Source organism: Maniola hyperantus, chromosome 1, assembly GCF_902806685.2.
Source record: "Maniola hyperantus chromosome 1, iAphHyp1.2, whole genome shotgun sequence".
NCBI lineage: Eukaryota > Metazoa > Arthropoda > Insecta > Lepidoptera > Nymphalidae > Maniola > Maniola hyperantus.
Genome location: NC_048536.1, coordinates 4,052,461 through 4,072,936, shown reverse-complemented (window position 1 = coordinate 4,072,936; position 20,476 = coordinate 4,052,461). Strand labels below are relative to the sequence as shown.

The following is a 20,476-nucleotide window of genomic DNA, read 5'->3' as shown; positions in this document are numbered from 1 at the left end:
ATCTGCGTGGATTTAGGTTTTTAAAAATCCCGTGGGAAGTCTTTAATTTTCCGAGATAAAAAGGGTGAGCTAACTCTGTACCAAATTTCATCAAAATCGGTTAAACTGTTGGGCCGTGAAAAGCTAGCAGACAGACAGACATACACACTTTCGCATTTATAATATTAGTATGGACTAGTGACCTGCCCCAACTTCGCACGGGTAGCTTATTACATTTTTCGCAGGGATCTCTGATTTTTTTTGAAAATAAAATTAGGAATAATGTACTGGTGGAAGAATTTTCAAAATTGGTTCAGTAGTTCCAGAGATTAGTTCCTACAAACAAACTTACAAACCTCTTTATAATATTAGTATAGATTTTGATTACCTTAGTCAATTTAAATAAAGCATCCGAACTCCGAACTAACAAAGGGGAAAAACCCATGTTGTGAGTGTGACCTTTTAGCTATACCTTAATATAATATTGTGATTAGGTAAAATAATATATCATGTTGAATAAGTAAGTTTTCAATGGATTTGTAGGACATGAGACTTGGGTAATTATTGTAGAAATGCATCAATAGTTTAAGCAAAGTATTTTCCGTGCAAACCATAATAATTTCAGTAATTTTCTGAATGGAGATAACTAATTACTTAAGTATACCCTGAATTAACACAAAGGCCCGGGTTTATCCCGGAAAATCAGTGTTTCCGCAGGATTTGTAAAAATACCTCACGCTGACGAAATCGCGGGCATCATCTATTTGCGCCCGTCCCAAAAATGTTGTCTGTTCATTTACTTCGAGTTACGGAACCCTAAAAACGAATCATCGAAAAACAGAACTAATAGAGTTAAACACTGTCTAGTAACAGTTGATTAATTACCGATTAGAAATATACCCAATTTCTCCGAATCCATCCGAGTTAGCCGGTAAGAAGTAGGCATTTGTAATGTAATAAATGCACCATTAAATTGGCTCAAATGTAATTAACACTCAGGTAATTAGATCTCTGTCGCAGTTCAGTAGTCATGAAGATTTTGAGATTAGTAATAATTGCATTTTATAATGAATGCGTGTGTCAGCTAGTAAAGAATAAAAAAAATTACATGTTGCCAAACGGGCCCAACCATTTCTGCTCTATGGGCCCAACGCCATTCGTTTCTCAAGATTCTGAGTTCAATATGTTATATCTGTATCTGTTTGTCTGTCTGTCTGTTGCCTTTTCTCAGCTCATCCGTTAAACTTTTAATAAAATAGCTTGCATCTCAACACATAGGCTACTTTCCATCTTGGAAAATGGAGGATTTCCTACGGGATTTTAAGAATACGTAATTCCAGAGGATGGATAAGGATCATCATCATCATCATCATCATCATCATCATGATCAACCCATCACCGGCTCACTACAGAGCGCGGGTCTCCTCTCAGAGTGAGAAGGGTTTTTGGCCATAGTCTACCACGCTGGCCATGTGCGGATTGGTAGACTTCACACAACTTTGAGAACATTATGGAGAACTCTCAGGCATGCAGGTTTCCTCACGATGTTTTCCTTTACCGTTAAAGCAAATGATATTTAATTAATTAAAACGCACATACCTCCGAAAAGTTAGAGGTGCGTGCCCGGGATCGAACCCCCGACCTCCGATTAGAAGGCAGACGTCCTAACCACTAGGCTATCACAGCTTAACAGCTGAATAAGGATAGCGGCTAGTAAAATTAGACAGGTAGGTATGTTTGAATGATTCGATTTTGATTTCACAATGTTGATATGATTGATATGCGTGTATGGCGCGGCGCGGTTATAAAATAGGGAGGGGTGAAAGAAAGCGGACGTGCATATTGCAATTTAGATGCGCCAATGCGATACAGGGTTTAATTGCGCCTGACGGGTTTAGGAGTAATTGTGTTTATTAATATCAACTGACAAACACACAATAACATTCTGATATAATGATCGATCGCTATCGGTCAAAGCATTGCGGGTTTCAATGAATGTTCAATTATATTTTACAGTTGATATAATTTTTAGTTTACTAAATTGACTTTTTGTAATTATATTGCGACTGTAGTTATAGAGAGGTGGTAAATGGTAATAGGTTGTTTCAACAATACAAGAAGCCTCAAAAGCTCAATAATTATTAACGGACCGTTCTTCCGGCATCAGTTTTCTGGGCAAGCGCGCTGCTCCATCTTAGGCTATATCATCATTTGCCAGCAGGTGTGATTGCAGCCAAGCGCTAGTTTAGGTATAAAATGAAGAAACAACTGTCATGCAACGAACTGAAATCTATACCTACCTATATACCTACACATATGATCACACGAGTAGATAATATACAGCATAATAAGTACTGCGCTAGCTACCTTAACACCTACCTAACCAAGAATAGGCGCCGGAATAAGCTTTTTATTCGCGGGGAAATCCATTGGATTTGGTATTTATAACGATATTATTTTAGTCATGTTTAACATGTTTTTTGTTTAAAAAAATAAGTATGTACTTGATGGATTATTCTCGTATATTTAACTACCAATGTTTTAGTAAATAGGTAATTCCCTACTCTGTGGTATCTACCTAATTCCTGCCTCTCTATCAAAGTCATGGGTAGGATCAGGTAGGATCCATTCATAATAATTATTAACCAAAAAATTATATTGTTTTAGGTACAATAATCTATAACCCAACCTTCCCCACATTCTCAAGCATAATGGGAGTATCAGAACCCAACTGCTCCTCAACTCCAGACCTTCCTCCCCACGATCCTGAGCGACCTGGTTCTGGCAGTGGGGTGGACGAGGAGGACATTCCCAGGAGGAAGCAAAGGCGGTACAGGACCACCTTTACTAGTTACCAACTTGATGAACTGGAGAAGGCTTTTGGGAGGACGCATTATCCAGATGTCTTTACTAGGTATGTAAAGAAAACGTTTTTTCTTTGTTTTTAGCTCTTCTTAAGGATGTTTTACGCCAGAGCTACAACATGCGACAATGCAGCATGCTTCAAATGGAAACATTAAGTAAATTCGCGGCCGGCATGCGGAAGTCTATTTTATGCCGAAAAAATATCGTGCTATAGAATTGGGTATTTGACTACATCAAAAATAAATTATTTCTCAGTGATTATTAAATAGAGGGTCTTCCAAAATACGTAAAATCCACTTCCTTTGTTGGTTTTAAGTGTAATAACTATTTTAAATTATCGATTAAACTAAAAAAAGGACGTCAAATGATTGTAACGTCACACATAGAATGTCGCATTTTGACGTTTGATAAAAAGTTACTGATTTGACTAGTTGTCAAATACCGTATTGAATATAACGGTATGACAGAAATTTGCTACATTTAAAATTATTGCACCATACAGACCTGCGGCATGCCGCAATGTCGCACCATGTTGCTCTGGAATAAAAGAAGTCTTTGAAAATCCCTTGGTAAAAAAACCATTATAGTTGCCTATTCAATCTACTACTTACCATACTAAGATCATGATTGTGGAAATAGAAACGACTTACTTCGGGATAATTTGTGTTTCAAGAAATTAAAAAAAAATGTTATTTGTGTTTTGATAAGTATAATCGCTAGTTCACATATTAATACCTAAGTAGGTATAATAAGCACACAAATTAAGAATCTTTGACCAAAACATTTTCGGAAACTAGACTTATAGGAGTTAATTTTTAAATTATTTATCTTTTTATTATTATTAGCCGATCTATTTTTCTTGTATTTCTTTTATCTGCCAGAAAATATATTATTGAAATTGTTTATTAAAACAAATAATTTTTGTTATAGAGAGGAACTCGCCTTAAAAATCGGTCTCACTGAAGCAAGAATACAGGTGAGATATAATATTTTGTAATCGATCTTTCTTAAGATACCCGATCTCTATATCGGGTTATATAGGTAGGTTCCTACCTATTATAAAAGGTAATATATAACTAACAAGCTTACGCTCGCGACTTCATCCGCGTGGTCTACACAAATTTCAACACCCCATTTCACCCCCTTAGGGGTTGAATTTTCAAAAATCCTTTCTTAACGGATGCCTATGCCATAATAGCTATCTGCATGCCGAATTTCAGCCTGATCCGTCCAGTAGTTTGAGCTGTGCATCGATAGATCAGTCAGTAAGTCAGTCACCATTTTCTTTTATATACTTACTAGCTTATGCTCGCGACTTCATCCGCGTGGTCTACACAAATTTCAACCCCCCATTTCACCCACTAAGGGGTTTAAATTTTCAAAAATCTTAGCGGATGCCTATATGTCATAATAGCTATCTGCATGCCGAATTCCAGCCTGATCCGTCCAGTAGTTTGAGATGCGCATCGATAGATCAGTCAGTCAGTCACCTTTTCCTTTTATATACCTTTTTAGATATAAAAGATTGAATCAAGAAAGTCTGAGCGAAATGTAATGATCTTAATGATGTTTCTAACAAACAGGCTTTGTATGTGATTCTTGTGATAGGGAAAAAAGAACTTTTGGGTGCTACAGCAAAGCATATCATTATGATTTTGTGTTTGTCATTAAAAAAAGATGTTTCAATCCAAACGGCTAAAGGATTTGCGACTTCGGTAACCAAGAATCAGAGGGGCAATATTAGTTTTTGTAGCACCCATAATGAACGGTAATTGAGCCGTCTTAACACGACCGCATATGCTCACGTAGGGCCATGTCATGGGGTTTTTTAATGGCCACTCCTTTATTAGCTGGCGTAATGATATTAATAATATTGCGCGACGGATGTATGCGCGGATGTCAAAAGGTGCCGGTGAACGCGCTCCTCTTAATGATAAAGTTATTATAACTGAAAATTTTAATAGGATCCTTCATCCAATATGAGCGTACATTAGCGAGCCTTTGGTGCAGAACTTTTTGTCATGCCACCGTCCCACGGAATCTATATCTACAGGGTGTAACCAGAACGCTGGCAAAAACGAAGACACGTATCTACCTACTGATATGATACCACAAAAAAAACGCAAAAAATGATAAAAAATCCTATAATTTTGTAAAGGTTTACGATATTATATTGCAAACTAGATGATGCCCGTGACTTCGTCCGCGTGGATTTAAGTGTTTAAAACTCCTATGAGAACTCTTCAATTGTCCTTCCCCGGAATGTACGCTATCACTGTACCAAATTTCGTCTAAATCGGTTGAACGGTTGAGCCGTGAAAAGCTAGCAGACAGACAGACAGACAGACACACTTTCGCATTTATAATATTAGTAGGTATGGATGATTGACGCTAGAGGTCAACGAACGTTGCGTAAGACGTAGTCTATAGGCCACTCGGAGTCAATGCTGCGTCGTAGCCCGTAGGTGGGGCATTGACCCGAGTTTTGCACGCTATACATTGCGGGTTTGAAGAATCAAAATCGTGAGGGAACCTGCATACTGCGGTTCTCCATAAAATATGTTCTTAAATGTGTGTGTAGTCTACCAAACCGTACTGAGCCAGTTGCAGTGTGGCGACTATGGCCCAAGTCTTTCTCATTCTGATAGGAGACCCGCAGGCCGATTGCCGTAAACTGACATGTGACATCTCAATAGAAATATCCTTAAGAATTGTGATCGTTACAGTTGATAAATTTGCTATCGCGGACGACTAATGCACTATATCGCAATTGGTCATTATCGACATTTTGATGACGTATTGGTAGCACGGACCTATTTATAACCCGACTAAATCGAATATCTATGGTAATCACTTGGTAATCTAGCAATTTACATGGACATAACAGTCTCCTAAATTTGGCTACGTTACTTATTACAAATAAGTAGTTAGTCTGTGGTACCTAACTATTTAGAACCCCAGACCACAGAGTACAATTTTTTGTTGATTTTCCTTAGTTTACCCGTTGGTTTTTTGTGATTAATTCTGCAACTTTGCTTGCTCCTCGGACTCCGGAGACTTAGTTTTTCTCACTGAACTTATACGCAAATGCCTGGGCACTGATTTGCCTAAGTATTGGGACCCTTATTGACGGACTGTGGCTGCTTCGAGAAGTTGTTGTGTGACGAGGTGTGGTAGAAGTTAGAACTCGTAAGTTAACAAACGTTATCATTCAATACAAGTAAAGGCTCTCATGCGGGTTTCCTCACGATCTTCCTTTTCCTTCACAGCTAAGCAAGTGATATTTAGTTGTTACAATGGTATTAAACTCCGAAAAGTTAGAGGTGTTTTAACAGCGTTTCATAAAGTAGGTACCTATTATACAAATTGAGTCCATTGCTACTGGTGGTTATGACTTCATAGTAAGTACCTCCACACTACAAGTGCTTTCTCGAGTATGTTTCCTTATGTATCTAGAGCTGCCTAAAACGTTGCTCTTCATATGAAAGTTTGGATGTTTCTTACTCCTTCGCACCACAAATATTTAAAGAAACAATTTGGATTAGCTAAATTAGTAACAAAGATACCATATACACTGATTCTAAAGTCTTCGCAGACAACGTCATACCTAAACAGAAGCTGGTAGTGCCTAGTGGTATAGATTAAGCAACACAGTCAGCGGTCACTTACTCAGTTATCATAATTTTTTTTCAGGCAAAGGTGATACAGTGCTGCATTCATTTCTTCATCCTGACAAAGATATGGATTGGGATATGTTGTGAACTCGAGCTCTTGGACCCCGTGCAGAGACAAATAAAATAATGAACGGTGCCAGATTAGATTTATGAGAAGCAGATGGTGATATAATTAAAATGTCAGAATCTAATCTACTTTAATAAAAGAAAACATAAAAAATCATCAAACTGTTGTTTTATTTGCCTAAATAATTTAAATTCCAAAGTAATTTCCAAAGCTAAATCAATTAAATCAGAAAATGATTCGACTTTTGGACATTACTTTGGGGAATAATTTTAGAAGAAGTCCCCCAAAGAGCCTAGTGGTTAGGATGTCCACCTCTGAATAATTGTAGGTTGGGGGTTCAATCCTAGGTACGCATCTCTAAGAGTTATGTCCGTTTTAAACAATTAATTATACTTAACTTGATTTAGCGGTGAAGGAAACATCATGAGGAAATCTGCATGCCTGAGAGTTCTCCATATTGTTCTCAAAGGAGTCAAAGGTATACTATTATGGTCAGCCTGTCGCTGGCTCACTATAGAGTACGGGTCTCTTGAGTGTGAGAAGAGTTTTGGCCATAGTCTACCATGCTGGCCAAATGCGGATTGGTAGACTTCACACACCTTTGATAACATTTTGGAGAACTCTCAGGCATGCAGGTTTCCACACGATGTTTTACATCACCGTTAAAGCAATGATATTTAATTATTTACTTAAAATGCACATAACTCCAAGAAGTTATAGGTGCGTGAAAAAGTACTCTGTGATTCTCATTTCTCAGTGTTAGTATACCTCTATATTTAATGTACTCTGTGCATCAAACCTACTAATGAAAGAGTCATCACATATTCTTTTAAAAGTACTTATGAGACTTATATTAATCTAAAAATGCTTTTATACTATTATACTAGCTTCGAAAATTAATAATTGATTTCTTATTTAGCAGAAGAATTACTATAGCCTTTTTAAATCCCTTTAATAACTTTATTTTAATTAATATGAGTAGTAAAACGATTTGCGGATAGCTTATGTCACTGATAAAAACACCTCTCGAGTTGATTCAATGAAAACCTCATTTGACGTAACATTTGTCGAGATTCTTATATGACATCAAACTTCAAAACGCGTCCGCAATAGCATTTTTCATACAATAAATTTTATCGATAGTGTAAATGAACTGTCAAAACATTTTTTTGTCCACATCTATCCTTTGTGGACTGTCTCAATGAACCGTGATAGGAAAACCATATTTTGACATTGATGCTGTCATTAAATGATAGATGCAGTCGATTCGCAATCGGCCTGCCGCTGCACGATTGCGGGAGAATGACAGCTACAATGTCACGATTGCAATCATCTCTGATTGGTTAACGCTCGCTCACTATTGGCTACAATGCATTGTTGCAACAAGAATCACTCAAATTCAGCCAATCGGAATAATTGAGATTGTAATAATGATTGATGCAGGTTTTAGACAATCGCCCTACCGTATTAAGTAGTAGGCCGAAGAAAAGTTGATCATGATGGACATTGCCCAAACGTTCAGGTTTTCAAATTCAAAGTCAAATAACTTATTCAAAATTAAATCAAATAGTCAAATAAAAAAAACAAATAATTATTCATTATGGTTGGTTGTTGCATTTGTAAGATGATATAATGGTGATAATTATTACGCGAACTTAAAACTAAGGCTACGAGGGTTCCAAACGCGCGCTGCAGGTTCTTTCTTGGTAATTTAATCTTTAACTACTTAGACATTAATTATTATATTGTTTGTTGAATTAATGCTCAGACAAATATTTTCCAATATTTTATTATGAACTAGCTTATGCTCGCGACTTCGTCCGCGTGGACTACACAAATTTCAAACCCCTATTTCACCCCCTTTGGGGTTGAATTTTCAAAAATCCTTTCTTAGCGGATGCCTGCGTCATAATAGCTATCTGCATGCCAAATTTCAGCCCGATGCGTCCAGTAGTTTGGGCTGTACGTTGATAGATCAGTCAGTCAGTCAGTCAGTCACCTTTTCCTTTTATATATTTAGATGACTATGTGGAATAGATAGTCATGATGAACAATCCCGTGGTCTGTGAGTCAGACTTAATTTAACAAAATGCATTTGTAATGTAGTAACTTTAAAATTCATTGCATTGATTACACCACTCGCGCTCATGTTGCTCAATGTTCATTTCGTTGATTCCTATGTTATTATATTTTATTATGTTCGTATTATTGTGTGTATAAATTATAGTATAATTAACTCGATTGCCAGGATGTTTGTCCGAGTGTCACTGATCATTATTTTAATAAAATCAAAAAAATACATTTATTCTAATAGATTTTTATTTACAATCGCTTGAATTATGCATTAAGGTTGCCCGTTGTAAATTAATTTGATTCTGATTCGGAAAAAAGCTTTTTTTGACCTACTAGGTAGGTACTATGCCTCATTATTATTAAAGTACGCATGCATATACGCATATATATATATGCATATATGCTTATGCGTATACGCATAAGTAATACGGTAAGGCAATTTCCCCACTAGATTACAACATGGGGTTATTCAATGACGCGGACCAACAAATTCCTGAAAGGCAGGCAACGCAATGGCGGTTCCTCGGGTGCTGCAAATGTTCATGGGCGGCGGTAATCACTTAGCATTAGATGACCCGCCTGCTATCTCTTTAGATTTTGACATCACACTATAGTTATTACATAAAGGTACATTGCCATGGCTGTTTTACCCGTGCTTCGCTGATTATGCCAGTAGGTATCTCTATGTATATATTATTAAAAAAAATTTTTTGAAAATATTACAATATAACTTAAAGCTTGCCGTATCTAATTACTATACAAATCATGCCCACGTGGAATGGTGCCAAAGAAACGGCTGCATTTCCGCGCTGGACAGCCAGGCTGATCCGTTGCGCAAAAAATGAGCCAGCCCTTCTGTCACCAGATGAGGCTATTAATCGAAATAAAATTTTATCGCTATTAATAAAATAATAAACTGTTAACATTCCAGGGTAGAGTAAGAGATTAAAATCATTAGCACAAATATGTCAATCAATCAGTCCATATTCAAGCTGTTCACTGTCAACTGAGGTCTCATTAAAACTAATGCGTGCGTAGCCTTTACAATCTAATCTGTAGTTACCGCCGTACCAGGATGACATTATTTATTGATGTATCTATCAAGTAATAAAATATATCATCATCATCATCATCATCATCATGATCAACCCATCGCCGGCTCACTACAGAGCACGTGTGAAATTTAGTATAAAAAGAGAAGTTAAGACAGTGGGCTTTAATAGTGATGATAAATTAAATCCAATGATTACTAATAAAAGTTATCATTTATCAATTATTTGTCAGGTAAGGCCAAATACTAAGTAATTAAAAATCAAGCAAAGCATCTGCTGTATTATTTCAAAGTAAGAATCCTAATCATCTAAACAGGCTTCTATAATAATTAGAAGCTAACAACCTAGTGTTTACTTTTATCTCAATGTATAAAATAAACAGCACAAGAGGGTAGGTGATAAATACAGAAGTAAAACCAACCAAGTCGAATAATAACTGAATTGTATTTGTTCAGCATTGATCTATTTATATTAAAATGAATCTACCACCCATTTCGCTAAGGTGTTTAGTCATGGGGAAGAAAGGGCAAAAAAACTCCATAACACACATCTTTTAAAACATTAGAACGTTGAGTAAAGTAGTAGGTACATATTTGGTACACAGTTACAACAGGTAACCTATAAAAGGCAAATGATTACATTACATTATAATACAATATAAGAATACTTAACTTCAGTAAAGTCCGCTGTGTTTGCTCTGGGCTGTCGATACAAGACTGTCCCCTCTCTGTCGAGGTAGGGTACTTTTATAACACTGCCATCGCAAACAAGGCGGATATCGACTATCACATGATCTTAATATTAATCATTATTTATTTTAGGTTTGTTGACAAAAGGTATGTTGACACACCCAATTTACAATAATAAAATCAGTGACATTGATGGTCTACGTATTAATAATTTACAATAATAATAAGCGACTTAAATTGTCAGTTTACACAACATTATTATTTCACATAATAGCTATTGCCAACTGTATGTTGACAATAGCTTAATATAATGTCACTCTTAGTATATTGACAATATTTAATTTACAATGAATAATTAGTGACATGTATTGATAATTTATATAATATTATTTTTCATATTTTCATATTCCTAGATACCAAATTAAACAAGAATAAACAATAATAGTTTTACACTATTGTATTGTATGATGACAGTAAGAAACTAGGAACATTGACATTGTATCCGGAAACGGAATAACGATTCTGTTTTAAACATCACAACAAACATTTACTTCAGACTCCCAAGTTTATGATTAGATGAATTTTAGCATAATAATTATGTATCCAATTTTATCGTAATATAACACACGCATCTCCTCTCAGAGTGAGAAGGGCAAAGTATAAAAGGGTAAAGTGTAAAATGTACATATTATGCAAAAGAACGGACAAAACAGTCACCGTGACTACTTTTTCGAAAATCTGCAGGTACCTAGTTTGGGGAAAAACAAACTGGCTTTTACTTAATTCATCCTGCAAGGGTTTTATGCTGCCATAGGTTGCTTGGCAATTTCATTAGTAGGTTCCATAGCCAATTTGGCTCAAGTATAGGTCGGTATGTTTCACGGCAGCATGCAGCACGACACCGACAAGAGGTCTTTCTTTATTTCTTCTCTCTGTGTTGGTTTCCGCACTTAAACGTTTCCGTCTGTTGTGCGAGCATTGCCCCTTCCTGCCGAAATCCTCACTCCCAAATGGCGCTCGCGTTGTTCTGCCACGCCCATGCACTCTAACAGCACATGCGTCGGTGTTTCATCAACCTCCAAGAAGGTCCTGCACAGAGGACTGTTGGTGACACCTTCAACGAAAAGGTGCTTGTTTAGTGGGCTATACCCCATTATGAGTCCCATCACCTTCCTAAGTTTACCTCATCGACAGTAGGCCATAATTGAAAGAAGTAACACGGGAGCAACCCGACTCCGGAGCTATAGTCGACGCATTTTAAACTGAGTCATCGAGTTATCTGTCTGTTTCGCTCGCTCTTAGCTACGACCTGTAAGTCCGAGCGAAACACACATAACTCGACGACTCAGTATCAAGATTTAATTAAATCAAGTGAAACTTTATTGAATGATCATTCCCTTGTCTATCAGGTGTGGTTCCAAAACCGGCGGGCGAAGTGGCGTAAGCAAGAGAAGGTGGGGCCACACGCGCATCCGTACAGCGGGTACTTGAGCAGCGGGCAGCCATTGCCGACGAACAATATGCCTGTCCCGCCGCATTCATTGAGTCAGCTTGGCTTCGGATTGAGGAAGCCATTTGACACAGCTTTAGCGTCTTTCAGGTATGTTGTATTCCAGTAAAACATGAGTGCGCGTAACCTTTAAAGTCGTTGAAGTCAATCTTCTTTGAGAGCCCGCTTCATCGCAGCGACTTGTTGGCGAATGGAGCCTAAAATAGTGCTGTTTCCATAGATGACGGAAAAAAGTTATCTATGCGTGCACCCTCTAACCGCATTTTCCCCGAGAGAGGCCGGGTGAATGAGTTTTGCTTGAGATACAAGATTTTTAAGATTCGGAAAGTGAAAATTTCAAATCGTCGAGACGTTTGGAATTACGCCTATTTTTGGCAAAAGAAAACTTTTTTTTACATAAACTAACGACATTTGAAATGATTATGAAGTAAAGTGTGATATGAAGTTGCTAATTTTCCAATTTTTAGTTTCTTATATAGTTTATTTACGCACGAAGTTGCCTCAAAAATTGCCCTAAAATAGAGATTTTCAAGGGCCATAACTTTTGAAATAAATACAATTTTTCTATATTAATTGTTTTAGGTCGTAGAAAATGGAGATATAGATCGATTGGCTTATTTATAGACCTAGAATAACAAATAATACAACAGTCAAAGGCCAACTGAATGTTGTATCTCATTAAAAGATAAAAAATAATTACTTGAAGACTACAATGGCGTTAGTTGTGATTATTACATGTATCATAAAAAGTCATTATAATACCTAATAAATCATTTAATTGGAATATTTATTACAAAATTATCACATAGATGTTTTATTGTATTTACAAAGGCAAATATGTATTTTTATTGTAATATACCTAATACTCGTATACTGACGATCCTTGTGGTACGTTTGACTTGAGTAAATACTTATTAATAATTATTACTTAATACTTATTGTTTTAATATTATGTTTATTTTTTAAACAGGTACGCCAACTCCCCATTATTTGGAGCGCAGTACCTTCCGTCGCTCTCTCGCCCGCCACTTTTCGGGGCCCCACTATACGCTACATCGCCCGCTCACTTCCACTCTCTGTTCGCCAACCTACCCATGCCCGAACTACCTCGTTATTCACCCGAACATTCCCGACTATCGCCCGAAGTCACCCGATCGCCAGCCCCGTCGATTTCCCCCCCAATATCACCAGGGAGTGAGACTCTACCACCGTCGGAGGATGTCAGGAGTTCTAGTATAGCAGCGTTAAGATTAGCGGCGAGGGAACATGAACTTAGACTAGAGTTGTTGCGACAAAGAGCAGATTTGATATGCTGATGATTTGGATAAACATACGTTATTTTAAGGGTAGTTTTAAGAAATCTACTATTCCATTTTTATTATTATTTTCCATGGTATTTGATTTGTTAAGCTTTTGAAAACTTTATGCGTTTTAGCAAGACTTCCATAAGAGTAACGATTTTCTATTTCCGTTTACTTCTTTAAGTAGCTGTTTATCTACGCGTTACTTATTTTCTTTTATTTACTAGCTAAGTGTATAATTTTAGGCATACCTTTAGGTATGTTTTTGACGAATGTCTCAATAAAATCTTTTGTTTTTGTAATACAGTTACAGTACCTAAAAAATAAGCTATTCAGTCTGTTTAAATAAACAACTTTTGTGTTATTTATAATTTTAATTAATTAGGTTTAGTGAAGGGAAGACTTATAAAATATTATTTCTAAGTTCTTTAGCTATTTAGTAATATATTATTATTCATATTCATAATAATTATTCTGTCAATGATTCCTATATATTGTGTTAATAAATGCCTTGTTTAATTTATGTTCTTAGTTAATTACGACTGCGTCTATTGTTTGTAAATGTATAAATTCCGTCCAATGTAAAACGTATGGGTAAGTGGTTGTATAAATAAAATAATTATTTAAATAATTAATCTTTTCTTTAATATATCATTATTCAAGCAAACAGTAGCCGGCAAGAAATATTGTACATTGACCTTTAGAAAGAGATTTCGGCTTCGTTGTCTGTTATTCATACCTATGTGACGTTTTATCGGTCTCAACGACAGATACAAATCTCTACGAAACCGTTATCTCTTTCTAAAGGTCGATGTACAATATTTCCTGCCGGCTACTGTACCTACCTATTACTAAAACCAAATATAAAAATTTAAACCAAAAATTTATAGCAACGCGACAGCAGTAGCAATACGATAGTTCATTTGCTGTCCTCTTCCTCTTCTTCTTATTTTGCTTTATGGGTATTGCTGTCTCTCTCTAGCCGGACGTTTGACAGCAATGATCGCGAGATTCACGCCTGTCGCTGTCGCAAGCCTGTCGCGAGATACGTATACGTAATCACCCCGCTGGACCTGTTTACGTTTTGCGGTCGACTAGGATGCGTTGTAATTTGCCTGAATAGGCTACTTTTTATCCCGGAAAATCAAAGAGTTCCCACGGGATTTTTAAGTACCTAAATCCACGCGTACGAAGTCACGGGCATCAGCTAGATATAACGGTGTAAAAAGTACTTATCTAGAATGAATCACAAAGGTCCCATTGAGTCATTGGAATCATCACCGCATGGCCCCAAGGCCGGGTGAAGGGATCTCTACGTGCAGCAATTATAATGGCCTGACCTAGCTAACCTGGACCTGTTGCGCCTTGCGGTCGACTAGGATGCGTCGTAATTTGCTTGAATAAGCTCATTATTCAATTATACGATGGTTCACGTTGAATTGCTGGTTTTGCATTATAATTTATTTATTTGAATTAGGCAAATAATACTAAAGTTAGCGGATTAGTGTAAGTATCCTTGACAGATTTGTAAGTAAGTATAATTGAATGAAATAAGTAGACCTACCTATTTACTTATTAAGCTCTAGATACTATATATACTACTAGATGATGCCCGCGACTTCGTCCGCGTGGATTTAGGTTTTCTAAAATCCCGTGGGAACTCTTTAACTTTCCGGGATCAAAAGCTTATGTCCTTCCCCGGGATGCAAGCTATCTCTATACCAAATTTCATCAAAATCGGTCTAACGGATGGGCTGTGAAAAGCTAGCAGACAAACAGACAGAAGGACAGTCAGACAGACACACTTTCGCATTTATAATATTAGTATGGAAGTATGGATAATATCGAAAAAAATATTATTGGCTAGCAAACAACACCCCGCATAAGGTAGGTACTTTACTTTTTTAAACAACCTAGATAACCGTATCTCAAAGTATTTTAAAAGAACCCTTGTAGGATCACTTTGTTGTCTGTCTGTCTGTTGTGTCTGTCAAGAAAACCTATAGGGTAGGTAGGTACTTCCCGTTGACCTAGAATCAAGAAATTGGGCAGGTAGGTAGATAGGGTAAGTAAAGGAAAAAATCCGAAAACTGTGAGTTTGTTTGTGAACTGTGTTCATGAACTAATTTTATTTTCAATTTTCAAAGTAAGATAACTAACTATAACTATCAATTGGGGTATCGTATAAAAGGGCTTTTACCTGTACATTCTAAAACAGATTTTTATTTATTTTTATGCATACTTTATGATTTTTGATTTATCGTGCAAAAATTATCGAAAAGTTTTACAAGAATCGCAATTAATTTGATTGTTCGCACGCAAATGATATCATTATTTTTATATTCTTTAGCATAGTCATTTTTTATTGTTTCAAATCTACATATTATATTATGCTTTGCAAAGGAGTTTTTTTTCCTATTTATTATTCTATAGTGTTACACCAAGTAGATAATTTTTATGACTCTTTACAACTCAGAAGTGAGAAAATTATAATTTCATCACCATTATCATCGTTATCAACCGATAGACGTTCACTGCTGGACATAAGTAGGTATCTTGTACGCGGCATTGCACGGCATGGTCTTGCGCCGCTCGAATCCAGCGGCTCCAACCTCCAACTCGCTTGATCGTCTTCTGTTCACCCAAGAAGACGATCTTCCAGCGTCTCGCTTTTTGGTGCGAGGTCGCCATTTTAGCACCTTGGGACCCCAAAGTCTTAGTTTTTTCGATTTGTTTTTATTTTTTTATTTTTATTCAGATACAAGTTAGCCCTTGACTGCAATCTCACCTGTTGGTAAGTGATGATGCAGTCTAAGATGATAGCGGGCTAACCTGGAAGGGGTATGGCAGTTTTTATTAAACCCATACCCCTTTGGTTTCTACACGGCATCGTACCGGAACGCTAAATCGCTTGGCGGCACGGCCTTGCCGGTAGGGTGGTAACTAGCCACGGCCGAAGCCTCCCACCAGACCAGACCAGAAATTTAGAAATTATAAAATTCCAAACCCCTGCCAGGAATCGAACCCGGGACCTCCCACTATTAAGACCGCAGCGCTCACCACTGCGCCAGGGAGGTCGTCAAAGAATTTGTGCCCTGCCTATTGCTACTTCAGCTTCGCAACCTGTTGAGCTATGACGGTAACTCTGGTTAATGATCTTCTACGTATCTCCTTATTTCTGGACATATCTATAGTCGACCCAACACCTCTGCACCTCTCATAGTCTACAAACGTGGCCGATTCTATTCTTCAGTCTTAGGCTGAGATCTATAGAGTGCACTTTGACTTTGCTCAGACTTAAGATTGAGTTAAAACGAGACAGATTTATGTGAGAGAAATAGGTCTGTCTCGTTTTAACTCTGTCTTAAGTCTAAGCTAAGTCAGAGCGCGCTCTATAGATCTCACCCTTCTGTTCTAATCTGCCGCAGCGTGTGCGTGTGGTCTCAAGAGTCTAGCAATGAAGTCTTTTCGGGATCGAACCATGTGGTCTATAGTAATGAAGCCATCCATGCGGCCTTTACGGAATTGGCTTATTCTGGCGTGTTTAGTCCTGAACGTGTTTAGTCCTAAGCGTGTTTAGTCCTGAGCGTATTTAGTCTTGAGTAGGTACTCAATTTAAGTAAAATAGAATTTTAAGCAGACAAATCAATCATCCTAATAATATACAGGGAAAGATCGCAATTCAAAAAGACTGCTGTTGCATGCTGTGTTGCGTTGTGTTCCTTCCTAGTCTTTTTTTAATTTTATAGACTAGCGCTTGGCTGCAATCAGACCTGGGTGTCAAGTGATGATGCAGCCTAAGATGGAGCGCGCTTGCCTAGAAGATGCCTATTCACTCTTGTCTTGAAGATACCTATTATAATTGGAGGGGAAAACTGATGCTGGAAGGGTGTTCTTATATTACTTTTTCTGTATTATCCTTTTTTTGTGTTGGTACAATTAAAATTTTAAAATAAATAATGTTACTACTAATGTTAAGACATTCTGGTATGCGTGTAGAGGTCATAATGAAAGTAAACAGGAAATTTGGGTTCGTTAATCGTTACCATTTCCCATAGCCGGCCATATGTTACCATTAGTGATAACGAGACGTTTATGGCCCGACCTGATGAACACCATCGGTAAATACTAAATAGGAGTGGATTAGCTGTTTACTTGATGATTTTTATGTGGTGTCTCATTCTTTGCGATTGGAACTATACTTAACTAGCTTAAGCTTGCGACTTCGTCCGCTACACAAATCAAACCCCTATTTCACCCCCTAAGGCGTTGAATTTTCAAAAATTCTTTCTTCATAATAGCATGCAGCTTCAGGATTGAAGAGCTGGGACTAGGGATTCAATAACAAATGTCTATGCTCGGCATTTACTGTATTATTTCACCAGGAACAGTTCCCGAATATCTATGGTTAAGGGTCTACCCTGCATCATCAGGGTTGAAGAGTTGGGACTTAGAGTCCAAGCATGAAGTCATTGCTTGGTACCTCCAATATTAATGCACTAAGAACACTTCCTGAATGTTGATAACTTAGGCGGGCAGTAAACCTGCAGCATCAGAATTAAGGAGCTGGATCCAGAATTTTTTATGAGACTACGTGGTGGTCCCACAAAAATTTTAAACCTTTTTAAATCGGTCCAGAAACCTCGAAAAAATCGGTGTACATAGTTAGGTACTTAAAAAAGGGCCGAATTGAGAACCTCCTCCTTTTTGAAAGTCGGTTAAAAATAAACTGTATCTATAGGGAATCGATTAATTCCTATAAATGTTAATTTGGTCGTCAAACAGTCGGCCGCCCGTTTAGCTAATCAATATATGTATTACATTATCTATATAAACATTCTGTCCGAGTCAAATTATTTCATATTTAATTGGCATAGAGTTATGGCCTCATACCTTATGTTTTGTATTAGTTTTTCATAGTTTTGTGCAGGTGCGAAACCCTGAATTATCAGTTAAAAGCTTCTATGGTTCTTTATAAGTTTTTCTAAGCTTCTAAGCTAAGGCATCTAGCATTTCCATCGCTGTAGAGTGTAGTGAAATGAAAAGTTTTGTGTTGCGCTCGTGCCATTGAATTCCTCTGTACACTCAGAATTCTATTTTTGAACCTTAGAACCTATCTTTCGCTTGCTCAGAATTCACTACAAACCTTCGCGCTAAATAACAACTTTGCAGCATTGCATAACAATCGCTTATTGTGCCCACCGTCGACTAGAACTCTCTCTTCACTAGTTAAATTCGCTCGGCGATTCTCTCTTGGCGGTCAAAACACTCGCACAGTTTGCGCAGGGATTCATGTAACTCACTCGCACACTTACTCATCATAGTCCAGCGACAAATATATCCAAACTATACATTTACTTCTCGTTCATCGCCAACTTGTTTCTAATTTATAGCTCGACTTGTTCGTTGGCGGTTGGACAACTCCCTAAATCCTCACTCAAGTGTCATGGCAATCGAAAACCCATGAAATTCGATGGCGGGTTATTTTAAAAATTATATTTAATAATAAACATCGAAATTTTATTAATATTTATTTGACAAATAATTACACGGGTCCTTTGTGATGATAATGGCGGTGATCAAACATTTTATGAGGCACAAGCTATGGTTGTCAATTGTCACCCTTCCTAATTTCCCAAGATTTATCTTTCACTATTGGACATCGCTCGATTTTTAGAAGAAGTTGTGCTACTATTTATTTTCATGATTCTGTATTTTACTTTAGTTTTGTAAATTTGTGCAAAAATATAAGTTCTATAAATATCAAGTTTACGACAGGGTAATTGTATCAACATCATCATTTGTCTGAGAACATCCACTGTTGGATTATGCCTTCCATAATGAGTGCTATATCACACCCAGCCATCAGCATCTCTCATTATTTCTGTAGAGAAGATAGCGTGTTGAACATTTCAAATGGTGATGACAAAATTTTTGGCCCTCCTTTATTTTTATCTTTGTATTTGTGATGTTGTTGTTGGCAACCCTAGCCTCAACGGATTGTGAGGCATTTAGTGATGGGCCTGACCTATGCCATGCCGGTTTTACGAGCTGACATAATTAGAAACAGTATAATATTTACTTGTAATAAAGGCTTAATGAGAAAAAAACGTTACCTAGCTCATTTGAGACGATATCCGATGTTGCTTTTCAATATTACCGATTTTATCGTTAATACTTTACGGTATTCTATTCGAGAAGTGAACTCGCCTGTGTGCTTTAAATCGATAAGCCTAATAGATGTTGAGATTAATTTGTAACTCAAGCCACAACTTACTACGGACCTAGGTTTGTTAAATACGATGAAATATTATTTAACACTAGCTTATGATTGCAACTTCGTCCGCATGGACTACACAAATTTTAAACCCCTATTTTACCCCCTTAGGGGTTGAATATTCAAAAATTCTTAGTAGATGCCTACGTCAAAATAGCTATCTGCATGCCAAATTTCAGCCCGACCCGTCCAGTACTTAGTATGAGCTGTGCGTTGATAGATCAGTCAGTCAATCACCTTTTTCCTTTTATATATTTAGATTATGTCAAACGAGTTGTAAAACTTTCAAATCTGACTCTAATTTCTACCAGAAGTTTAATCTTATATTCGAGTTTGCTCTTGGGTGTAACTGAATGAGCCAAAATTTTATTGATAGGTACTAAATTAATTAAGAGTTTCCATTATTACTAGTTATCGGAAGAAAATAAAAAGTCTGCTTAGCTCAAATTCAAAATATTATGTCGTAAAATTGGTGTCTTAAAATTTATCAAAATTATTAATTATGCCCACATTGTGGCTAATTCCTTTGTACACAATCTCTAAACTAAACTAAAATATCACGTCTAAATCTATTGCTATCCCTTTCATAATGTTGCTTGCGGAAAAGGAAAGCACTAGATTTAGACCTGTTAATTTAGTTTAGTTTAGAGATTGTGTACTAGAGAATCGGCCCCATTATTAAATTAGGTAGAGACGTACTCGTAGGTACAGCGCGACAAGGTTATCTTGGCGCGTGGCGAAAAGCGGAACTAACGTTGCCGTCAAGTGTCCCCTTTGTTCTTGTTTGAATATTCTAAGCCTTTGTTCTCCAATAGCGCCCTCCTGTCAATGTCATTCAAGTGCCTTGTCGCACTGTAAGTAGGTAGGCACATACAAATGACATTTTATTTCATCAAATTATTGATTTTAGTGCTCAGTGCGAGGCAAAGGTAAATTCGCATTCTGCCTAAGGTTCATTCACTGATCTTCAGGTACGAGGTTTTATAGGC

General features: G+C 37.1%; 1 protein-coding gene across 1 annotated transcript in view; it reads left to right on the top strand.

Annotated features, from left to right (window-relative positions):
* Positions 1-13,833, top strand: part of LOC117983657 (homeobox protein aristaless-like) — a 33,618-nt gene extending 19,785 nt beyond the window's left edge. Inside the window, exons 2-5 of the mRNA XM_034970276.2 lie at positions 2,647-2,893; positions 3,775-3,820; positions 11,809-11,999; positions 12,880-13,833. Coding sequence (XP_034826167.1) covers positions 2,691-2,893; positions 3,775-3,820; positions 11,809-11,999; positions 12,880-13,225 — 786 coding nt within the window. The 5' untranslated portion in view covers positions 2,647-2,690 and the 3' untranslated portion in view covers positions 13,226-13,833. The remainder of the gene's footprint in view (positions 1-2,646; positions 2,894-3,774; positions 3,821-11,808; positions 12,000-12,879) is intronic.
* Positions 13,834-20,476: the final 6,643 nt, after the last annotated feature.